The 18,330-nt window shown below is 38.0% G+C and overlaps 1 protein-coding gene across 2 annotated transcripts in view; it reads right to left on the bottom strand.

The window, feature by feature from the left end:
• Positions 1–18,330, bottom strand: part of Atg9 (autophagy-related protein 9) — a 702,067-nt gene that overhangs the window by 275,789 nt on the left and 407,948 nt on the right. For both annotated transcript variants that reach the window (XM_067149655.2, XM_067149654.2), the window contains exon 10: positions 9,063–9,216. In XM_067149655.2, coding sequence (XP_067005756.1) covers positions 9,063–9,216 — 154 coding nt within the window. The remainder of the gene's footprint in view (positions 1–9,062; positions 9,217–18,330) is intronic.

Genomic DNA, 18,330 nt, shown 5'->3' with positions numbered 1-18,330 from the left:
GATTGAAAACAAATTCACAAAAACTACACGTTCTAACAATATCTGGCACTAAAAGAGAATATATTATTAACAATAAAGAGGAAATAATACATCACTAACGGCTAATGGCTGGCACAGAAAGGAGGTTATGGCCTACAAAGGGAACACTCGACTGATCTCAGAGTCACTGGAACCCTCCAACAATATGACAAACACACTAAATATTGAAGGAAAATGCAAAAGATCGCGAACCGTACCGAATACCACACACGCTGAGCGAGAGAGGTTAACCACGTGGCAACTGAATTTAGAGATCGTGCTCTGCCGATATAAATCGATATGAATGGCAGCTTGGGATTGCTTGGATGTCTATGCTTCAGCGCATAACCACCAGACAGAGCCAAAATCTGCTAAAACGTCAATTTAGAAGTAGAAGTAGAGCCGTACGGAGTATACACTCCAACTTTATTCTGTTTTCTTAGAGTATAGAATGGCTTATTGAGGAGGAAGTGTTTACTAGGAATAGGAGATTTATGAAGAGTGATTGAGACTAGGATCACGCTTAAGATGCAAGCCCATTCTGCATGGCGGCTACATCTGTTCAAGAATCAATTTGTTTGAATATTCTCCAATCTTCTGGAAATAGTAGAACTTCACAAAAATTGGAGAATAAATAGGACAAAAAGAAGGGGACCAAGGACACTGCCCTGTGGGACATCAGGAGTGAAACTGAATCCATCAAGAACCACATGCTGAGTTCTGGTATAGAGGAAGTTCTGTAGAAGAGTTAACATACAATAAGAGCATACGTTGCGTGATGGAGAAGGCCACAAGCTGCCAGGATTAAAGCCACACTGTTGAGACGATATATAAGGAATGGAGAGCCTGGTGTATAATATTTTCACAGATGAGTGACAGGGCGTCATTTGTGAAATCTTTTCCCTTTCCATCTTTAAGCACGGGAGTGATGTTAGCATCGGGAAAGTTGAGAATGACAAGACTCAGGAACTGAACAGGTGTGTGGCTAAGTCACTCATACTTCTCATTTATGATGTCCATAGTGTTTGCCAAGGTCAGGATGTGACATTTTCCAGTCTTTCCTTTTATTATTTTCTGAAATTTTAGTGTCAATTTTCTGCAGATGCCGGTCCACTTGGCCCACTTGCAGCAAGTATCGAGGGTGCACCAGTCTCTACAGACTTGTGGTTCGACTTAAAAATATTCCGCCCACAGAAATAGCTAAAGGCCAGTAGTGGAATATCCTCGCAAGCATGCTCAAGGACGTACGTGGGAGGCACAGATATCACCTGTCGAGGGAATCACCCAGGATTTAAATTAAAGGTTTTAATTTTAGACGAGAGAAAAACTTCAGGGCCATTTGGATTTAACTGTCGCCTGTGGTGGGACGTTAATAATGAAAAAGTTTCAATCTACCAATATGCGAGCAACATTGAACAGCCACGTGCAGAAATCCTTGTCATGCAATGTTATTATCTAGGGGACATTGCATTGTGGATTGAGAGGGACATTGAACTTTACTTTGCAGATAGCAATAAGTCACCGTTTTGACGTCTTGACAATGACAAGCAGCAAGGAGAATACAGAGTCAGGAGCGGAGCAGGTAATGACTGAGAGGCAGTGTGACATCTGTAGGAAACCAGTGGGAGATGAAGACCACGCCATTGAATGTGAGAGTAGCAACAGATGGCAGCACCAAGAATTTACCGGCATGATCAAGGGTGAATATGATATGAAGAAAAGAAAGAACTGCAAGCTGACTTGGTTATGCAGTAGATGCAAACCCCACGCGCTAAAATGGAATGACGACAGAGATCGGAAAATAAATTAAATAGATCAGAAGTTGAATTTTCTCATAGAGTATCTGACTGGTCACATCCTGACGATGATCAAGGAAACAGTGGAAGAAACAAAGAAGGAATTAGCAGATATCAGACCAACCGTCACCGGACAACATAGCAGATCCCCTACAGCAGGTATAGGTGACATAACAACTCCGGGTACCAACAAAAGTATTCCGAACAACATAGCAAGGAACCAACAAACCCAACCGGCCCAACCAATTCCATGAAGAGCTTCAGAGAGGTGGCTAGTCAAGGAAAACAGCACTGGCAGGAAATCCAACCAGCAACACAAACTGAAGCAAAGGTAGACCCCGTCCATACGGGAGAACATACCTGATGATAGAGACAGAACAGATCCAAAACGGAAGGATCACGAAATATTACCCGATATGCATACTGTTGGACGACAAGGTACAGACAGCTTAAAGAATGTATTCATAACTGCTAAACCCATACTAGCACAGAAGTCCAGCAAACGCTTCCCATTCCCATTAGCTTCCATATCTTCCCCACATTTACCAATCTCCCTTTCGTATCCTTCAGTTCTATTCCCAACTCTCGCATTGAAATCGCCCATTAGCACTATTCTATCCTTGCTGTTGGCCCTGACCACGATGTTACTCAATGCATCTGTTACAGTAAGTTCAATCAATTTGATTAGCTTTGGGTGAAGTCTGAAATGTCTTAAAATTTGTAATAACGATGGTCTGTGGATGGAGTCTTAAGCTTTCTTGAAATCTATGAATGTTATTGAAAGGGGCTTGTTTTGTTTTCTGTAATATGTCAAGACTAGCTTCAAAGTTATTATTTGTTCAGAGCAGCTTCTCCAAGGTCTGAAGCCTTCCTGGTATTCACCTAACTCTTGATCAATTGTTCTTTAATCCGATTATATGGTATCTTAGAGAAAATATTATACGTGCAATCAAGGATGGAAATACCTCTATAGTTGTCTGGATTACTTCTTTCACCTTTCTTATGAATTGGATTAAATATAGCTGTTGTCCACTGTTCTGGGAATTTCTCTGATATCCAAATCTTCTGTAATATCATATGGAGGGATGTCTGAGTTGCACTGCTGGCATATTTCCACACCTCTCCAAAAAGCTGGTCTTCTCCGAACACTTCGTAGTTCTTTAGGCATTGTTTCAACTTCTTTTGCTGTAGCTGGGTTTATCGCAGTATGTGTATCAAGAGCTTCCGCCATGATTTCTACGTTTTCCTTATCATTATGCGCTATTTTTATATCTTTATTTTTCAACAATAATGTGGGGGTGTTTACCAAAGGCTTTGTAATAATCTCTAGAATTGGTTTTGTAATAACTTTTCTCAATACAGTTTTTAAATCTTTTAGATATTTTCTCTTAATTCTTCTAATAGTTTGGGTGAATTCTTTTCTGACAATCTTGAGGTTCATGGTGTTTTCTTCTGTTTCATGGGCTTGAAATTTCAACCAAGTTTGATGTCTTTCTTCATGCATTCTATCACAATCAGAGGTCCATCAGGCATGTTTTTTTCCTTGGATTTAATGGAGCTACATCTTCTGCATTCTGTTTAAAAATTGGTATTAGGACATCTAAACTGTTTGTAATTCCTGTTCTTTTCCGACACTGGGCATTCTGGATTAAGTGATGAGAGTCGTATGTCCTTTTCTCTCCCACCCTATTTTGTCCTTTTCTTCTTAATGGAGTAAATTTAATCTTGATTTTAATTAAGTATTGATCTGAACCAGTAATAATAATAATAATAATAATAATAATAATAATAATAATAATAATAATCATATGGCCTCAGCTACTGTGTGCAGACATTTCAATTTGATGCCATCTGGCTGTCTGCTCGGCAATTTCGACGTTCCGTTTTACTCTAGGCCCCCACTAGATGGCAGACCGAGTAAACCGAAACTCTCTTGGGCGTCTATGGCTGAGATTTAATGAATTTTGTCGGGTAAACACCAAATGTGTCACCAGAGATCTTTTACATGCAGACGTCGTACGACATGGAGTGTCGAATGGACTTTTTTCCGCCCTTCAAAAATCCGACTACCTCTGCCGGGTTTGAACCCGCTATCTTGGGATCCGTAGGCCGACACTCTACCGCTAATCCACAGAGTTCCCCTTAGAACTTTGACATTGTGGATTTCCTTGTGAAAGAATTTGTCCTTTTGTCCAATCAGGATGTTTCCAAGTTTTAAGTTTGTGTGGTTTTCTTTTAAAATATGTAGATTTGGAGATTAGCCCATGGGTTCTGCAAATTTCTATCAGTCTTTGGCCATTTCTGTTAGTATATTTATGAGGAGCCCACTTTCCTACTATGTCTCGATACTTCTTTTCCTTACCTAGTTGAGCATTAAAAGTTTCCTATAAGGATCTTTATGTTATTAATATTTATTTCATTCATTGTGTGATCAAAGAGATCCCAGAAATTATTGACTTCTTGCAGAGTTTTTGTTAGGAATTTTTTTTGATTGTTAGGGGCATGAGCATTTATGATGGTGTAAAGTTTGTTTGTGGTTTGTAAAATCAGAATTGAAATTCTCAGTGAAATGGCTTTAAAATCTATTACAGAAACTCTTATATTCAAATTTACTATAAATCCTGTATAAAATTGGGGGCAATGTTTCATGACCCTTTGGCCTGGCTTCCCATTGTACACTCTATAACCCTGAGATTCAAACGGATCTTCTGTTAATTTCTCATTACCGGGAGTCCTACCACAAGAATATTTTGCCTATCTAATTCATCTGTGAAGTTCTTGAGCTTTCCAGTTTTCAGTAAAGAGTTTATATTGTGCATCGCAATATAGTTAATATGCTTATGTTTGATTCTATGTATGTATATTTCAGTGTTCATATTCATTCTTGTCCTTTAGGCGACTATCCACCGAATCCGATGTAGTCTTCTCCATCCTTAAGGGTTTGGACGGTGGAATTCTTTTGCTAAAAAACTTTTCCATATATGCCTATCAAAGGTTATCAACCTTAAGTGGAGCAAGCTCCGATTTACAACTACGGTTGTTAGCCGCAGAGGATATTAATTCAGGAACCACTAACATGTGAAAGAGATACTCTTGGGGTACCGCCACTAACATGTGGAACCGTTGTGCCCTTTATTGCCTCATGATGTTTATTTTCTGGCTGTAATTTTACAGCTTTACGCCAACCCTCCTATTTTTTCCGGGCTTGGGACCGGCAACAGCAACTACTGAGCTACTCAATCCACCCAGCAGATACTGCAAGAATAATTGAAGAATGTATTGAAAGATATTTTTTTTTTTTTTGGAATTATTGTAAGTGATGGGTATTTAAGATTTCCTGTAGTCATCAGTCTGTTGTAAATTCTATTTAAAATTGATAATCAAGTTTCGTGTCAGCTTGTACCAACACGTGGAGGTTTCGATAACGAAACTGCTATGTTTCGTAATTGAACCCTCTAGAACTTGCCCATGTAAGGAGATGTATTTTTATTGGTTGGAATAACAGCTTTTTTCATTGGTGAATACAGAGATGAGGGGAAATTCTAGTTTTTGTTGGTTACCTCATAATCGCATGATTCCCGATTGTGGGCTCCTTGTGCGTGCAAGGCAATTTGTCTGTGTCTTTGAATTCTGATCTCCTTAGTGGGCGGACGTGCTATGCGTCCGTCCTGCCTTGGGACTCTAGCTTCTAGGTAAGCACTATTTCATTTTTTTTTGCTATTTGCATAACGTCGCATTGACACAGATGCATCTTATGGCGACTGTGACGTGAAAATGGGAACTAACATTTATTTGGCATGATGGAATTACTACTTGAAAACGCCTATGAATATTTATTTATGTCTCTGGCATGTGTACTTGTGAAACGAGACGTTATCTATCGTTCATTGTTGGAAACTGTCATCTAGTTGTGGAACTTGCCATGCACACTTAATTCAAACTATTTCTCCTATTATTACGTATTTGCTGGATTAATCTGATTCGTTCGAGTTTGATCGACTGCCGTGCAGGCAGACGCAGTGTGCGACGTTGAATGCTGGGTACTGTGAGCTTCCGGTTTCTCTGCGGAGAGCGAGGCAGTCGGCCTTCAACATGGCTGTGTTGAGGAGAGCGGCTTTGTAATGGAGCCTGACTCCGGGGGATAATCTACTGCCCTTTACTTTTTAAATATTTCTCAGTGTGCTCCAACCTTAATTTATTTTTATTGGTGTAAGAAGAAAACTTCGTGTGAGTGTTTACCGTTAACCTGATGGGATGTGCAAAATGTGTTGTAAGTTGGATATCTTAACTCTACTCAAGTAAGTACTGTAAAGTATATATTATTAAAGTGACCTCGTACAGCCAAGGAGCACATCTTCGAAACGTCTGTTTATTAATAAAAAAACTGTAAACGTCTGGTAACAAAATTTACTGTAACGGATAGGATTTAAATTTGTAAAAGTATGTAACAAAGTTTTACGGGAACTTGGAATCGCTAGGTATGCGTGTATGAGGCTGTAGTTCGTGGGTGTTGTTTAAACTTACTGTGTTGTGGTTCGTATCTTGTTTGCCTACCCATTCTTAGTGATGTTTTTATTATCTCCGTCGTTGTTATTATTATTATTATTATTATTTTTTTTTTTAATTTTTTTTTTCTATGTGTATTTTCCTCTCTAATTTATCCTTCATTGTTTGGATTTGCCTTCCAACTGTGTTGCTTTTGCGTTTGCTGGCTGACCACTTGTATGAGATCATTATTTGCATTGTCGGGACGTTAATTAAATGACGCCTCATGTATGCATCTTAGCGTTATCCAAAGCCCCCTCCATTCTAAATTATCCAAGCTGTTGGCGTACTGTTTAAAAATAGGTAAATGTATTTTCGTACTATAACCCATGGGAGTAATAATTAAAATTATTATTATAATTTTTGGTAAGGTCGAGTCTGTGAAAAACTGAAATTTGCTGGTTGACATTTAATTTAAGGTATGCCATTCTCTTAACGTTTTCTTGTCACATACTACCCATTGTTTGAGTTCCTTGCCTTTGTGGATTATTACGTAATGGTCATCCCTTTCTTATCTTATCTGATGGACTCGATGATTAAACTTTTGGTGCTTTGATGATTATAATGGCATCATGGCTTGGCGTCGGAAAAGGTCACTCCTGTTGTGTGCTTCCGTGTTCTGTTACTTTTTTTTTTTTTTTTGCTAGGAGCTTTACGTCGCACCGACACAGATAGGTCTTATGGCGACGATGGGATAGGAAAGGCCTAGAAGTTGAAAGGAAGCGGCCGTGGCATTAATTAAGGTACAGCCCCAGCATTTGCCTGGTGTGAAAATGGGAAACCACGGAAAACCATCTTCAGGGCTGCCGATAGTGGGATTCGAACCTGCTATCTCCCGGATGCAAGCTCACAGACGCATGCCTCTATGTTCTGTTACTAAGTGGGAACGAATATTGTATCTTTTCCAATGATATTTTTATTCTGTTGGGATAGTTTTCCCCCTTTGTTTATTTTATTTATTCTGGTTTTGTTAATTTATGTAGATTTCATTCGCGGTTGGAGCCACTGATTTATTAGCCTATTGTACGTGTGTTATTGTCTGTCCTCTTATTTGTTAGTAGTGTAGCAAATTTCAATTTTAAACAGTATTTATATCGCGGGCCCGCATACTGTAATACTCTATTTTATATTTTAAATGAATTTCCATGAAATAATTAAGGTAATGTAATTGACTAATTTAATGTTATGTTAATTTTGTGGAAGCCTATGTTAATGTCAGCTTCATTTCATCTTCATTTAAATTTCAGTTTAAAATACCGTTTCTCCCTTTTATTTTAATTGCGTTTTAAAATTTTTTTAGAAAATGTTAGAAAATGGAATATATATATATAGCTGTTCTTACATTATTCTAATTTTCAAATTTTATTTACTAAGTAAATATTATTTATTTTAAATTTTATGTCGAGTGTTATTTAGTAATTAGTAATACTGACCTGGCAACCTGTCAACCGTTAATGATAAGATCAAGGCCTTTCTTCCTTCATGTTTTTGCCCTCCACGCTTCGTATTTTGTGCTACTGCCCTTACGGTAAGTATTGTGTTTTGTTTTCATTTGTTGTTTTGTGTACCTTTTGGTAAGGTTGCAGCGACGATGGGACAGGAAAGACCTAGGAATGGGAAGGAAGCGGCTGTGGCCTTAATTAAGGTACATTTGCCTGGTGTGAAAATGGGAAACCATAGAAAACCATCTTCAGGGCTGCCGACAGTGGGATTCGAAGCCACTAACTCCCGGATGCGAGCTCACAACTGCGTCCCCTAACCGCATGGTTAACTCGCCCAGTATTTCGCTATTTCTGATTTTTTAAAATTCATTCCTGTGTTTCAGCCTTTTCTCACTTAACGTAAATTTCCGTAGAAATGTAAGATTTTATTTTGCATGTCGGAGTTTCCCCTAGATTCCTACATTCACCAATTTCGCATTGCAGAACAACTGTGCTTCGACACACAGTCATACCATTTTACTTTTGGCAACTCTCTTTGACTGTTCAGAGTTGTGTAATTAACGTATATTTAACTGTTTTTGGAGTTTGCCTTACTGTAATTCTGTATCATCTTTTATGTTAAAGTTAATCCATATCGTCGGAAGATTACCGTTTGTGTTAAAGGTATTCTTTGTCTTAAATGTGCTTAATTGTCATTTGTGTGTTTAGTTTTATTTTAATTCGTATCTTTACATTTGTTAATCAAGGGTGGTTTCTCATTCCCTACAAGATACGATCTCCTTCCATAGTTGTCGTTGTTAGTCCTGGAAGTTTAAAGTGAACATGACGTGATTTGACTTTATTTCAACATTTCTATTTTATTATTTTGTGTAGATGCCTGAAGTGCAGGAAAACTCCTTGGAAAGAGGGTGAAACAACTTTCAGAGAAGGACGAAAGTAGTCAGTAAGTGACCGAGCAACATCAAACTTAAAGGAGAAGGAGCAAAATGCAAGGGTAATTTACTGGAGACTTAAATCAAAGCCACTGCCACGAAGGATTTAAGTTGAGAGACAAGAAATGAAACTAGTTTTACAACACTTCGCGCCAGAGAGGCATGGGAACTGGCGACATTCTCTAACCGTGAGTCAAATTGGTATCAGCATTCTGAGTTGATTGAAATGAGGGAAGTCATGCAATACTGTGTCTCCTGGACAACCAGATGAGAGTGAGTTTCCTACATATAGCGGAGAAGCATGCGATGTGTCACCTTAACATACAAACCGCTTTGTACTGGAACAGCTGTGAGAATTCCTCCCTCACTCTGTGGGTATGAGCTTGTCCTCTCCAGCTGTCAGGAAGGTAATGGGCATGCGCCAAGACTGCTGTCATCAACTTCTCTGGACACCACACCAGGTTCTCGTCAGGAATGAACACCCTGCAGACACACACAGTACATAACATCACCACAGGTTCATGTCAGTAAGACACATGTAGACACACAACATGACACCACACCAGGTTCATGTCAGTAAGACACATGTAGACACACACAGTACATGACACCACACCAGGTTCATGTCAGTAAGACACATGTAGACACACACAGTACATGACACCACACCAGGTTCATGTCAGTAAGACACATGTAGACACACACACAACATGACACCACACCAGGTTCATGTCAGTAAGACACATGTAGACACACACACAACATGATACCACACCAGGTTCATGTCAGTAAGACACATGTAGACACACACACAACATGATACCACACCAGGTTCATGTCAGTAAGACACACACAATACATGACATCACTCCAGGTTCATGTCAGTACAACACACACACTACATGACATCACTCCAGGTTCATGTCAGTACAACACACACACTACATGACATCACTCCAGGTTCATGTCAGTAAAACAGACACACACTACAGTACATGACATCACTACAGGTTCTTGTAAGTAAGACACACACAGTACATGACAGCATAACAGGTTCCTGTCAGGATGGCACACGCAGAGTTGCCAACATAAATATTGGACATAAGTAGAGTGAATCTCAGAAGAGATGGTGAAGGCGTAAAGATTTTGCACAAATTATAATACGCAATTTCACACAATATTAACTTCTTGTGACCTGTGCATCATCAAGAAAGGACAGCAGAACTTTATTTTAGTTTATGTTACTTATTCCCAAAAATGAATTAATATGGACTCTGGACTAGAATGTAATGTAACTAGAATAAATTATGTTTGATGAGAAAATGTTAATTAGAATGTGTTTTGAATATTATTGTAATATTTAAAAAATGCAATTTAGGAAACCTCAGGAATAGAATTTGGGACTTACAAACTATTGAAGAATTTTCTGTACAGATCAAGAAATGATTTACATTGTAAGAGTTATTTTTGAAGTGATTCTCATATTTAAATATCATGTAGTTGTGTTTGATTGTGTGTCATGTAATTAATTTCAGAAAAATTCAAGAAAGACATTTTGGACACTGAAGAAATATTTTTAATATAATTTAAAGAAAATTGTAATATTGTGCTTTGGCGAAACGCGTGTGTTACATAACTTTTGGATCAGTAGGTACAGCACGTGGAGAGATAGGTGATGCAATTCCTCTTGCATCAGCAGGTTAGGAAATGACCATATATGGTCATGCAATTTGCATTGGTCAGAATAACAACCTTTCCAATTGGCGTAAAACGGGAATCTAGAATAATTCGGTGTCCTATTGGTTATTTGTGATGGGGTCATTTCCGGTTTTCTACCGGTTTCGTGTGTGTGATGCGTGTGGCCCGGGTCTTTACCATCTGACGTCCTCGCAAGCAGCTGTGCTCCGTCGGGGCATACTGCCTCTCATGGTACGCGATATTTTTGTCATTCTTTGTATTTTCTTTAATTTAAATTCATTCTTATGTTTCAGATTTTATCATCTTAAACTTAACTTTCCGTGATAATATAAAAGTTTATTTTCTGCGCCAGAGTTTTCAAAAGTCTGCGTCAGAACATTTCTGGAACATTACCAAATATCACTGAACAATAATAATTTACAGTTGCCATTCATGCTTTCATGGCCCGTACTTATAGACATGATATCATGTCTACAATCTTGTAGTTACTTAAGTAGATAAACGGAATACAAATAAAATATTTTACAATAATATTTTACATCATACAGTAAACATTCCTTTGAAAGAGATTCTCCGCGGGTCTCTATCCAAAATTGTATTACATTTAATTGTCAAAATTTGTGGGACAACCTGTACTGCACGAGTCGATTTTTCTGAGACTTGCACAAGATACTAGCTTCGAGATATTTACCAGGAGAAGACAAAATTTTTAATTAGATTAGCTTAAATAAAATGGGAAGCTAACTTCTGTGCAGTCCTGTTTCCTGTTGCAGCACCCAGTGCGGGCTATCTTTGGGAAGCCATCTTGGGATCATGATAAATCATAGATTTCCTAATGTGCCTTCATTTTATTTCAAGTTTTAATTTGTCACAGGAGTTATTTATGAGAGAAAAATTTGGTCGAATATCAAAGTTCTTTAATTTGTTGATTAGATCAGAAGTGTTTTTGATAGATTTGTTGGATAAAAATTGACAGTGTTTTAGTAAAAATGTTTGGATGAATTTAGAATTATTGTATAGGGGACTGGGTCTGTAATTGATTATTGGACGGAGGGGAATGTTAGTTTTGTGAATTTTCGGGAGGTCTTTCGCAGTGGGTAGGCCTCGGTTCATGTTTATGAGTTTAGTTTTTTCTTGATCAGTGAGGAGAAAGGAAGTGATTTTTAAAGTTTGTTTGAGTAGGCGTTGGATTTTCGTGGTTGGGTTTTTTACTATAGAAAAAGAAGAGTCACTGAAAAATTTTTAGTTTTATCTAAGTAGTCAGTTTTTTCCATTATGACAGTAGTGTTGCCTTTATCAGATTTGGTGATGATGAGATTATTGTCACTGATTTTCTTTTTTAGATCTAAAATGAGTTTATTATCATTAATTAAGTTATTAATATTATTGTTATTATTATAATTATTTAGAGAAGTGTGTTTGTTATTGTTAATGAAGATTTTTTCGAGTTTTCTTTTTACTTCATATCTGATTTCATCTTGTTCATCTGTTGGCATTTTGTTAATGGCTATTTCAGATTCAATAATTAAATTGGTGGCTACATTGAAAGTGTTGAGGTTGGGCCAATTGTGTTTGAGGCCCTTCGAAAGAATTAAGTTTTCACCATCACTCAGAGTTGTTTCAGATAAATTTACAATGGGATGATGGAATTGTTCAATGGTTTTGGATGGTGTGTTATTGTTCTTAATCTGAAATTTATGTGAAGAAGAGTTTTTCTTAAGAATGTTGAGTTTTTCTCCAGGGTTTGTTGCTTAATTGACAATTTTAAAATTGGTTCTCAACAATAATTATTTTACCTTTGATAACACCATTTATCAACAAGATGGCTTGGCTATGGGCTAACCAGCTTCAGGCATTCTTGCTGAAATTTACCTTGACTTCTTAGAAAACACAAAAATTAATAATAATAATTTCTCTAACATCCTCTTTAGGGCCAGATATGTCGATGACACATTAGTAATTTTAAATGAAGAATCAGCCAGTGCAGCCTCTACACTTCTTCACCTCAATAACATAGACTCTAACATTAAATTCACCCTCGAATCAGAACACAACCAAACTCTTAATTTTCTAGACTTAACTATCACTAGATATCCTTCTTCTTTATCTTACAAAATATTCAGAAAACCAATCCAAACAGCAACCACAATACGACAAGACTCTTCGCACCCTCAAGCACATAAACGCGCTACTTATAACAGCTTAATTTTTCATGCCTTCAACACCCCTATGTCTAAAAAAGATTTAAATAATGAATTGAACACCATCCGTAACATCGCTAAATTCAATGGCTTTAACCACTCCTTCATAAACAGCATCATCAACAAATTCAAACACCGTCCTAAAACCACTTTATCTAAAGACAAAACCAAACCCACTGCATTTTCCACTTTCACTTTCACTCAAGATGCTTATAAAATAACTAATGTTTTAAAAAAAAATAACATGAAAATTTCTTTTAGAACTAACAATAGAAATTTTGATATTTTACACAACTCTAAATCTCTAAATAAATCTAATGCTTTTTCTAAATCTGGAGTGTACAGATTCAAATGTAACAACTGCAACTCCTCCTACATCGGACAAACTGGCCACAACTTCAATATCAGATACTCCGAACATATCAACGCCATTAAATACAACAGATTCTCCGCCATAGGACAACACATACAAGACTCCAAGCATAATTTCGCCAATATTGAAAAAGACAAGAAAATACTTAAAATCATTAACAAAGGCCCTCTCTTAAACACTACTGAAAATTGCTTTATTCACCTTGACCAATACTTCAACCCTAATTTCAATTTAAACAACATTTCTGAAAAACCCAACATCCTTTTCAACTTCCTAATTCTTCTTCTCAAAAATTCTAAATTTCAAAACCCCAATTCTATTTTCCATGCCTTACAAAGTTCCTACCCACATTTTCTACCTCCAATAACCCACCCTAAACTACCCCTCCTTCATCTCTCTATCTTATCCTTCCTCAACACCGTTTAACTTCAATCTCTTCTGTTCTTCTCTTATTCCACTATTCCTCTTCCTCTATTAATTTATCCTATCTTTTCTTTTCACCTCAAGAAAAAAATTTAAAAATGCAATGCCACCTTCATTTCGGTTCTTCTCATTCAAATTTAACTCTTGCCTTGCGCCGACTTCGACTACTTCAATCACGAACTGAATTTTTTACATTTTAAAAAATAGCGCACTGTGCATATATGTTTTCATTTGTTTCCAGTATTGTGCTTTTTACTGTATTTTTTTCTCTTCACAATTGTTTTTTTTTTCACGTCAACTGTTCCAAAAATTCCACAGGATCATAATTACTTATTCAATTATATTGAATTATATTATATGTATCTATATATACTTACATTCCCGCGACCAAAGCAAACACTGGATCATTAAGCTATTCTTCATTTTACGTTGGCGTTTGAAACCACAGTGCCTGATGTTGAATATATCGCGCTGATCACCGGGAGCTGGCAAGTTACTTCAATTGATCTACTCATCTTCAGCTTCAGCATGATTATGGATCTTCATATGTGTTCGATTGTGTTATGACTTTGTGCCTGACAGTGTATACAAGCTAGCTCATTTAACCATTCTCCGCTTTTCATAAGCATTATAAGACTTTGCAAACACTGAGTGTGCCATACTGCTGTTCAGAAAATTACTCACTGTTTCTTTTAAGTGACTTACATTTTACTTCTTCTGAATTTTACAGTGTCTACCCCCGTCATTTTTAGATTGCCTCTTCTACTGATCCGGAGTGAAATTGATCTTTTATTTTCTTTTTCCCATGCATTGTTTTTCATGTTTTAATTGGCTGATGATGACCTGGACTAGGGTCGAAACCGGTACCACTTCTAAAGATCGGGCCAGGTAGGAAGACATCTGGGAGCGCATGCGCACTTTGGACTATCTCGCGTAGCGTATCCCCTCCTAACAGAGCTCCTGCTACAAGGACAGTTCAGTGCATAAGTTAACACTCAGCTGCCGCGCTCTCCTTTCTAATTTCCCGTTGAGTAGTAACTGTGGTTAGTGGTAGTGTACGTTAGGCCTATCTGTAACAGTATGGAAGGCGTTAAAAGTAGCCTGCATCGTATGGTGCTAAAGAGTCAGACTCGTGCAGCAATCTTGAACATTATAGAGTATAGACTTTATGGAAAGGGAGGCAATGGAAGAAAACTTCGTGACAGATTGTACAAAAAGTGCAGGAAAGAGTAGCAGCAGTTATTGGCGTGTCAGAAAGTTCTTTGGTACGGATTAAGAGCGAAAAACGAAAGAATTAGGAAAACCTATGGATAGTCTGTTTGAAACACCAAACAAAAACCGAATGCGCACAAAGAATATTACTGGATTGGACAACTTTGACGAAGGTGCCGTACGTCTTATTGTTGGCAATTTTTATTTAGATGAAAAATGTTTACCTACAGTTTCAAAAATTCGTGCAAAGTTAGGTAAAGACTTAAAGTTCATAGGATCCAATACTAGTGTCAAGCGAATTCTTCGATCATTAGGATATCATCAGAAAAAGCTAACACTAACAAGCGCATCCTAATGGAAAAACATGACGTTAAATACAAAAGGTTTGTTTATTAAAAAAAATACCCAGTATCGGGTGGAGGGTAGTTGTACATGCTGGCGGTGAAATGGGTTTCATCGAGAACTGTCTGCTAATCTGGAAGTCTGGCAGCAAGAGTGGCGACTACCACGATGACATGAATAGTGACTTTTTTTAAAAGAGAATGAAAGATATGAAAGATAACTTCCACCTCGCAGTGTTCTCGTAATTGACTACTCGCCATATCACAACAAGGAAGTAGATCGTACTCCAACCTCCAGCTCACGTAAAGTGACGATGATCTCCTGGCTAGTGAATAGGAACATTCCACACCGTGAGACGATATACCAACACGAGCTTTACGAGCTTATCAAACTGCACAAGCCGGCACACAAAACCTACGTCCTAGATGAACAGGACGGACACTCGGTAATTCGACTGCCCCCATATCACCCTGAATTAAACAGTACTGAAATAATGTGGGCAAAAGTGAAGAACTGGGTAGCTTCTCACAACGTCACCTTCCCTATTGACGACGTAGAGAAACTCACTAGACAGAAATTCGCGTCAATATCCGCTGAAGACTGGAACATAAGCGATGGGGAACATTTTGAAGACGTTATGGAGTCCTTTGCGATCCAGCTGGGAGCCGACGACACGTCATCCGGTGAGGACGACAGAAGTGATGACGGAGGACTCAGCGAAATTGAAGAGATGTAGTGGACATAATAAAACAAGAATGTGCTCATTTTGTGAATAATTACAGTGTCATTATTTTATTACTTATTATTTATAGTGCCATTTAAGTTATCTTCGTGTACATACGTTGTTACTCAGCATATGTAGACCCTTTATGGTGTTTCCTTTTATGTTTCTGTACCTGAGAACAATTATATAATTATATATGTCATATCGTTGAGTCACATTCATAGTCTAACACTGCTTTCTCGCCTTAAAGCAAAAGTACTTATATTATTATTATTATTATTATTATTATTATTATTATTATTTCTTAATCTTTTTACCCTCCAGGGTCGATTTTTCCCTCGGACTCAGCGAGGGATCCCACCTCTACCGTCTCAAGGGTAGTGTCCTGGAGCGTGAGACATTAGGTCGGGGGATACAATTGGGGAGAATGACCAGTACCTCGCCCAGGCGGCCTCACCTGCTATGCTGAACAGGGGCCTTGGTGGGGGATTGGAAGATTGGAAGGGATAGACAATGACGAGGGAAGGAAGCAGCCGTGGCCTTAAGTTAGGTACCATCCCGGCATTTGCCTGGAGGAGAAGTGGGAAACCATGAAAAACCACTTCCAGGATGGCTGAGGTGGGAATCGAACCCACCTCTACTCAGTTGACCTCTAGAGGCTGAGTGGACCCCGTTCCAGCCCTCGTACCACTTTTCAAATTTCGTGGCCGAGCCGGGAATCGAACCCGAGCCTCCGGGGTGGCAGCTAATCACGCTAACCACTACACCACAGAGGCGGACATTCTTCTTCTTCGTCTTCTTCTTATTATTATTATTTCGTTTCACCCTCTTTGGGGTATGTTGAATCAATTCTTTCTCTCTGTGTTGTTCTTTTCTTAGTGCCCGGTATTTCTTCATTCTTTCTGATCTTCGTTTCTTCTCGTCTTCCGAGACAAATAGATTTGGCTTTTAATGTAGATTTGTTTTGGAACGTTATGTTTTCTTCTTTAGTTATTACTTTAGCTGTTCGACCGAATAGTGAATTTTCTGTAGTTTTTAATTCTACCATGTCTTTTTCAGTTTCTATAAAACAGTTCGGTTTTGTTTTGGGTTACGGAAGAAGTCAAGATTTGTTCGGTTAATTATAGAGTTCATTCTGAGGAGAAGATGACCATAAAAGTTTATCCTCCTTCTTCGCATAGTTTCTGAGGGTTTTTCAATTTTCTTGAAGCTTCTTCTTCTTCTTCTTATCGAGTTGTTTTACATGACGTGGCTCAGGTTATGAAGCCTGGTGTTATAGCAAACCATATTCTACACTGTACATCTACAGCGTCGTAAAGTTAATTTTACATCAAATTATAATTTACAAATAAGGACTACGCAAATTGATACATGGAAACGACTTTGACAGCTACTGTAATAAGAGGTTAAATTATGTTCTAACTCCTTCAATCTATCTGTCATCTGTAACACTTCTAAATGCATTCATTTTGGCTAGGTATGTCTGTAATTTACAGCCGGAAGGGAATTCCACTAACTGAAAATCTGCGGAGTGTTACATGTCAGTATTACAAATATTTCGGGTCAACTGTACGTCGCCACAACACTGAGCGAGAAGGGGAAGTCAGCGTTCTCGCTCCCACGGCTCTGCTTTCTCACTCGCACACTTCCCCTCACCGGATGTCTTCCTAGCTGGCCCGATCTCTACTTACTATTAAATAAGAATGTAATCACTGCATTTCTTATTCTTTTGTATTGAATAGGTTGAACCTCTTTATTTATTATTTCAATTTTAAATGCAAACTCGATATATCATAGCTCTTAAATTCAGCTGGATCTTCGATTAACTTTCTGCATTACAAGTTGTCCATTTTATTTTTTTGCTAGTTGCTTTACGTTGCACCGACACAGATAGGTCTTATGGCGACGATGTGACAAGGAAGGGCTAGGAGTGGGAAGGAACCGGCCGTGGCCTTGATTAAGGTACAGCCCCAGGATATGCCTGGTGTGAAAATGGGAAACCACGGAAAACCATTTTCAGGGCTGCCGACAGTGGGATTCGAACCTACTATCTCCCGAATACTGGATACTGGCCGCACTTAAGTGACTGCAGCTATCGAGCTCGGTGTGTCCATTTCATGACCGTATCGATGAGTATATTTAAAGAAAAAATGTCATTGTTCCGTATTGAAAATTATAACAGTTAAATTGAAATAATAAATATGGTACTTCAACCTATTCAATACAAGTAAATAAGAGATGTAGAGATTACATTCTTATTTAATTAAAAAATGGAAATGGTACCGGTGCCAAACATTGCGTGTGCCGTGCTGACGTTAAAAATTAAATAATTGAAAAAGAGGTTCAACCTATTCAATACATAAAAGAAAGGAATGTAGTGATTACATTCTTATTTAATAGTGATTAGAAATGGGACCGGTTTCGACCCTAGTCCAGGTCATCGTCAGCCGTTCAAAACATAAAAAACAAGAAAAACAATGCATATGAAAAAGAATAAGTGAACTCTGGATCGGTATAAGATGAAATATAAATTGATGAATGGGGGTAGAAATTGTGAGTCACTTAAAATAAAACAGTACGTAATATTATGAAAGGTAGTACGGCACACGCAATGATAAGTAAAG

This window comes from Anabrus simplex, chromosome 6 (assembly GCF_040414725.1).
Source record: "Anabrus simplex isolate iqAnaSimp1 chromosome 6, ASM4041472v1, whole genome shotgun sequence".
NCBI classification, from domain to species: Eukaryota; Metazoa; Arthropoda; class Insecta; order Orthoptera; family Tettigoniidae; genus Anabrus; species Anabrus simplex.
Note: the sequence above shows the minus strand (reverse complement) of the source record. Positions and strands in the feature narration are given on the sequence as shown.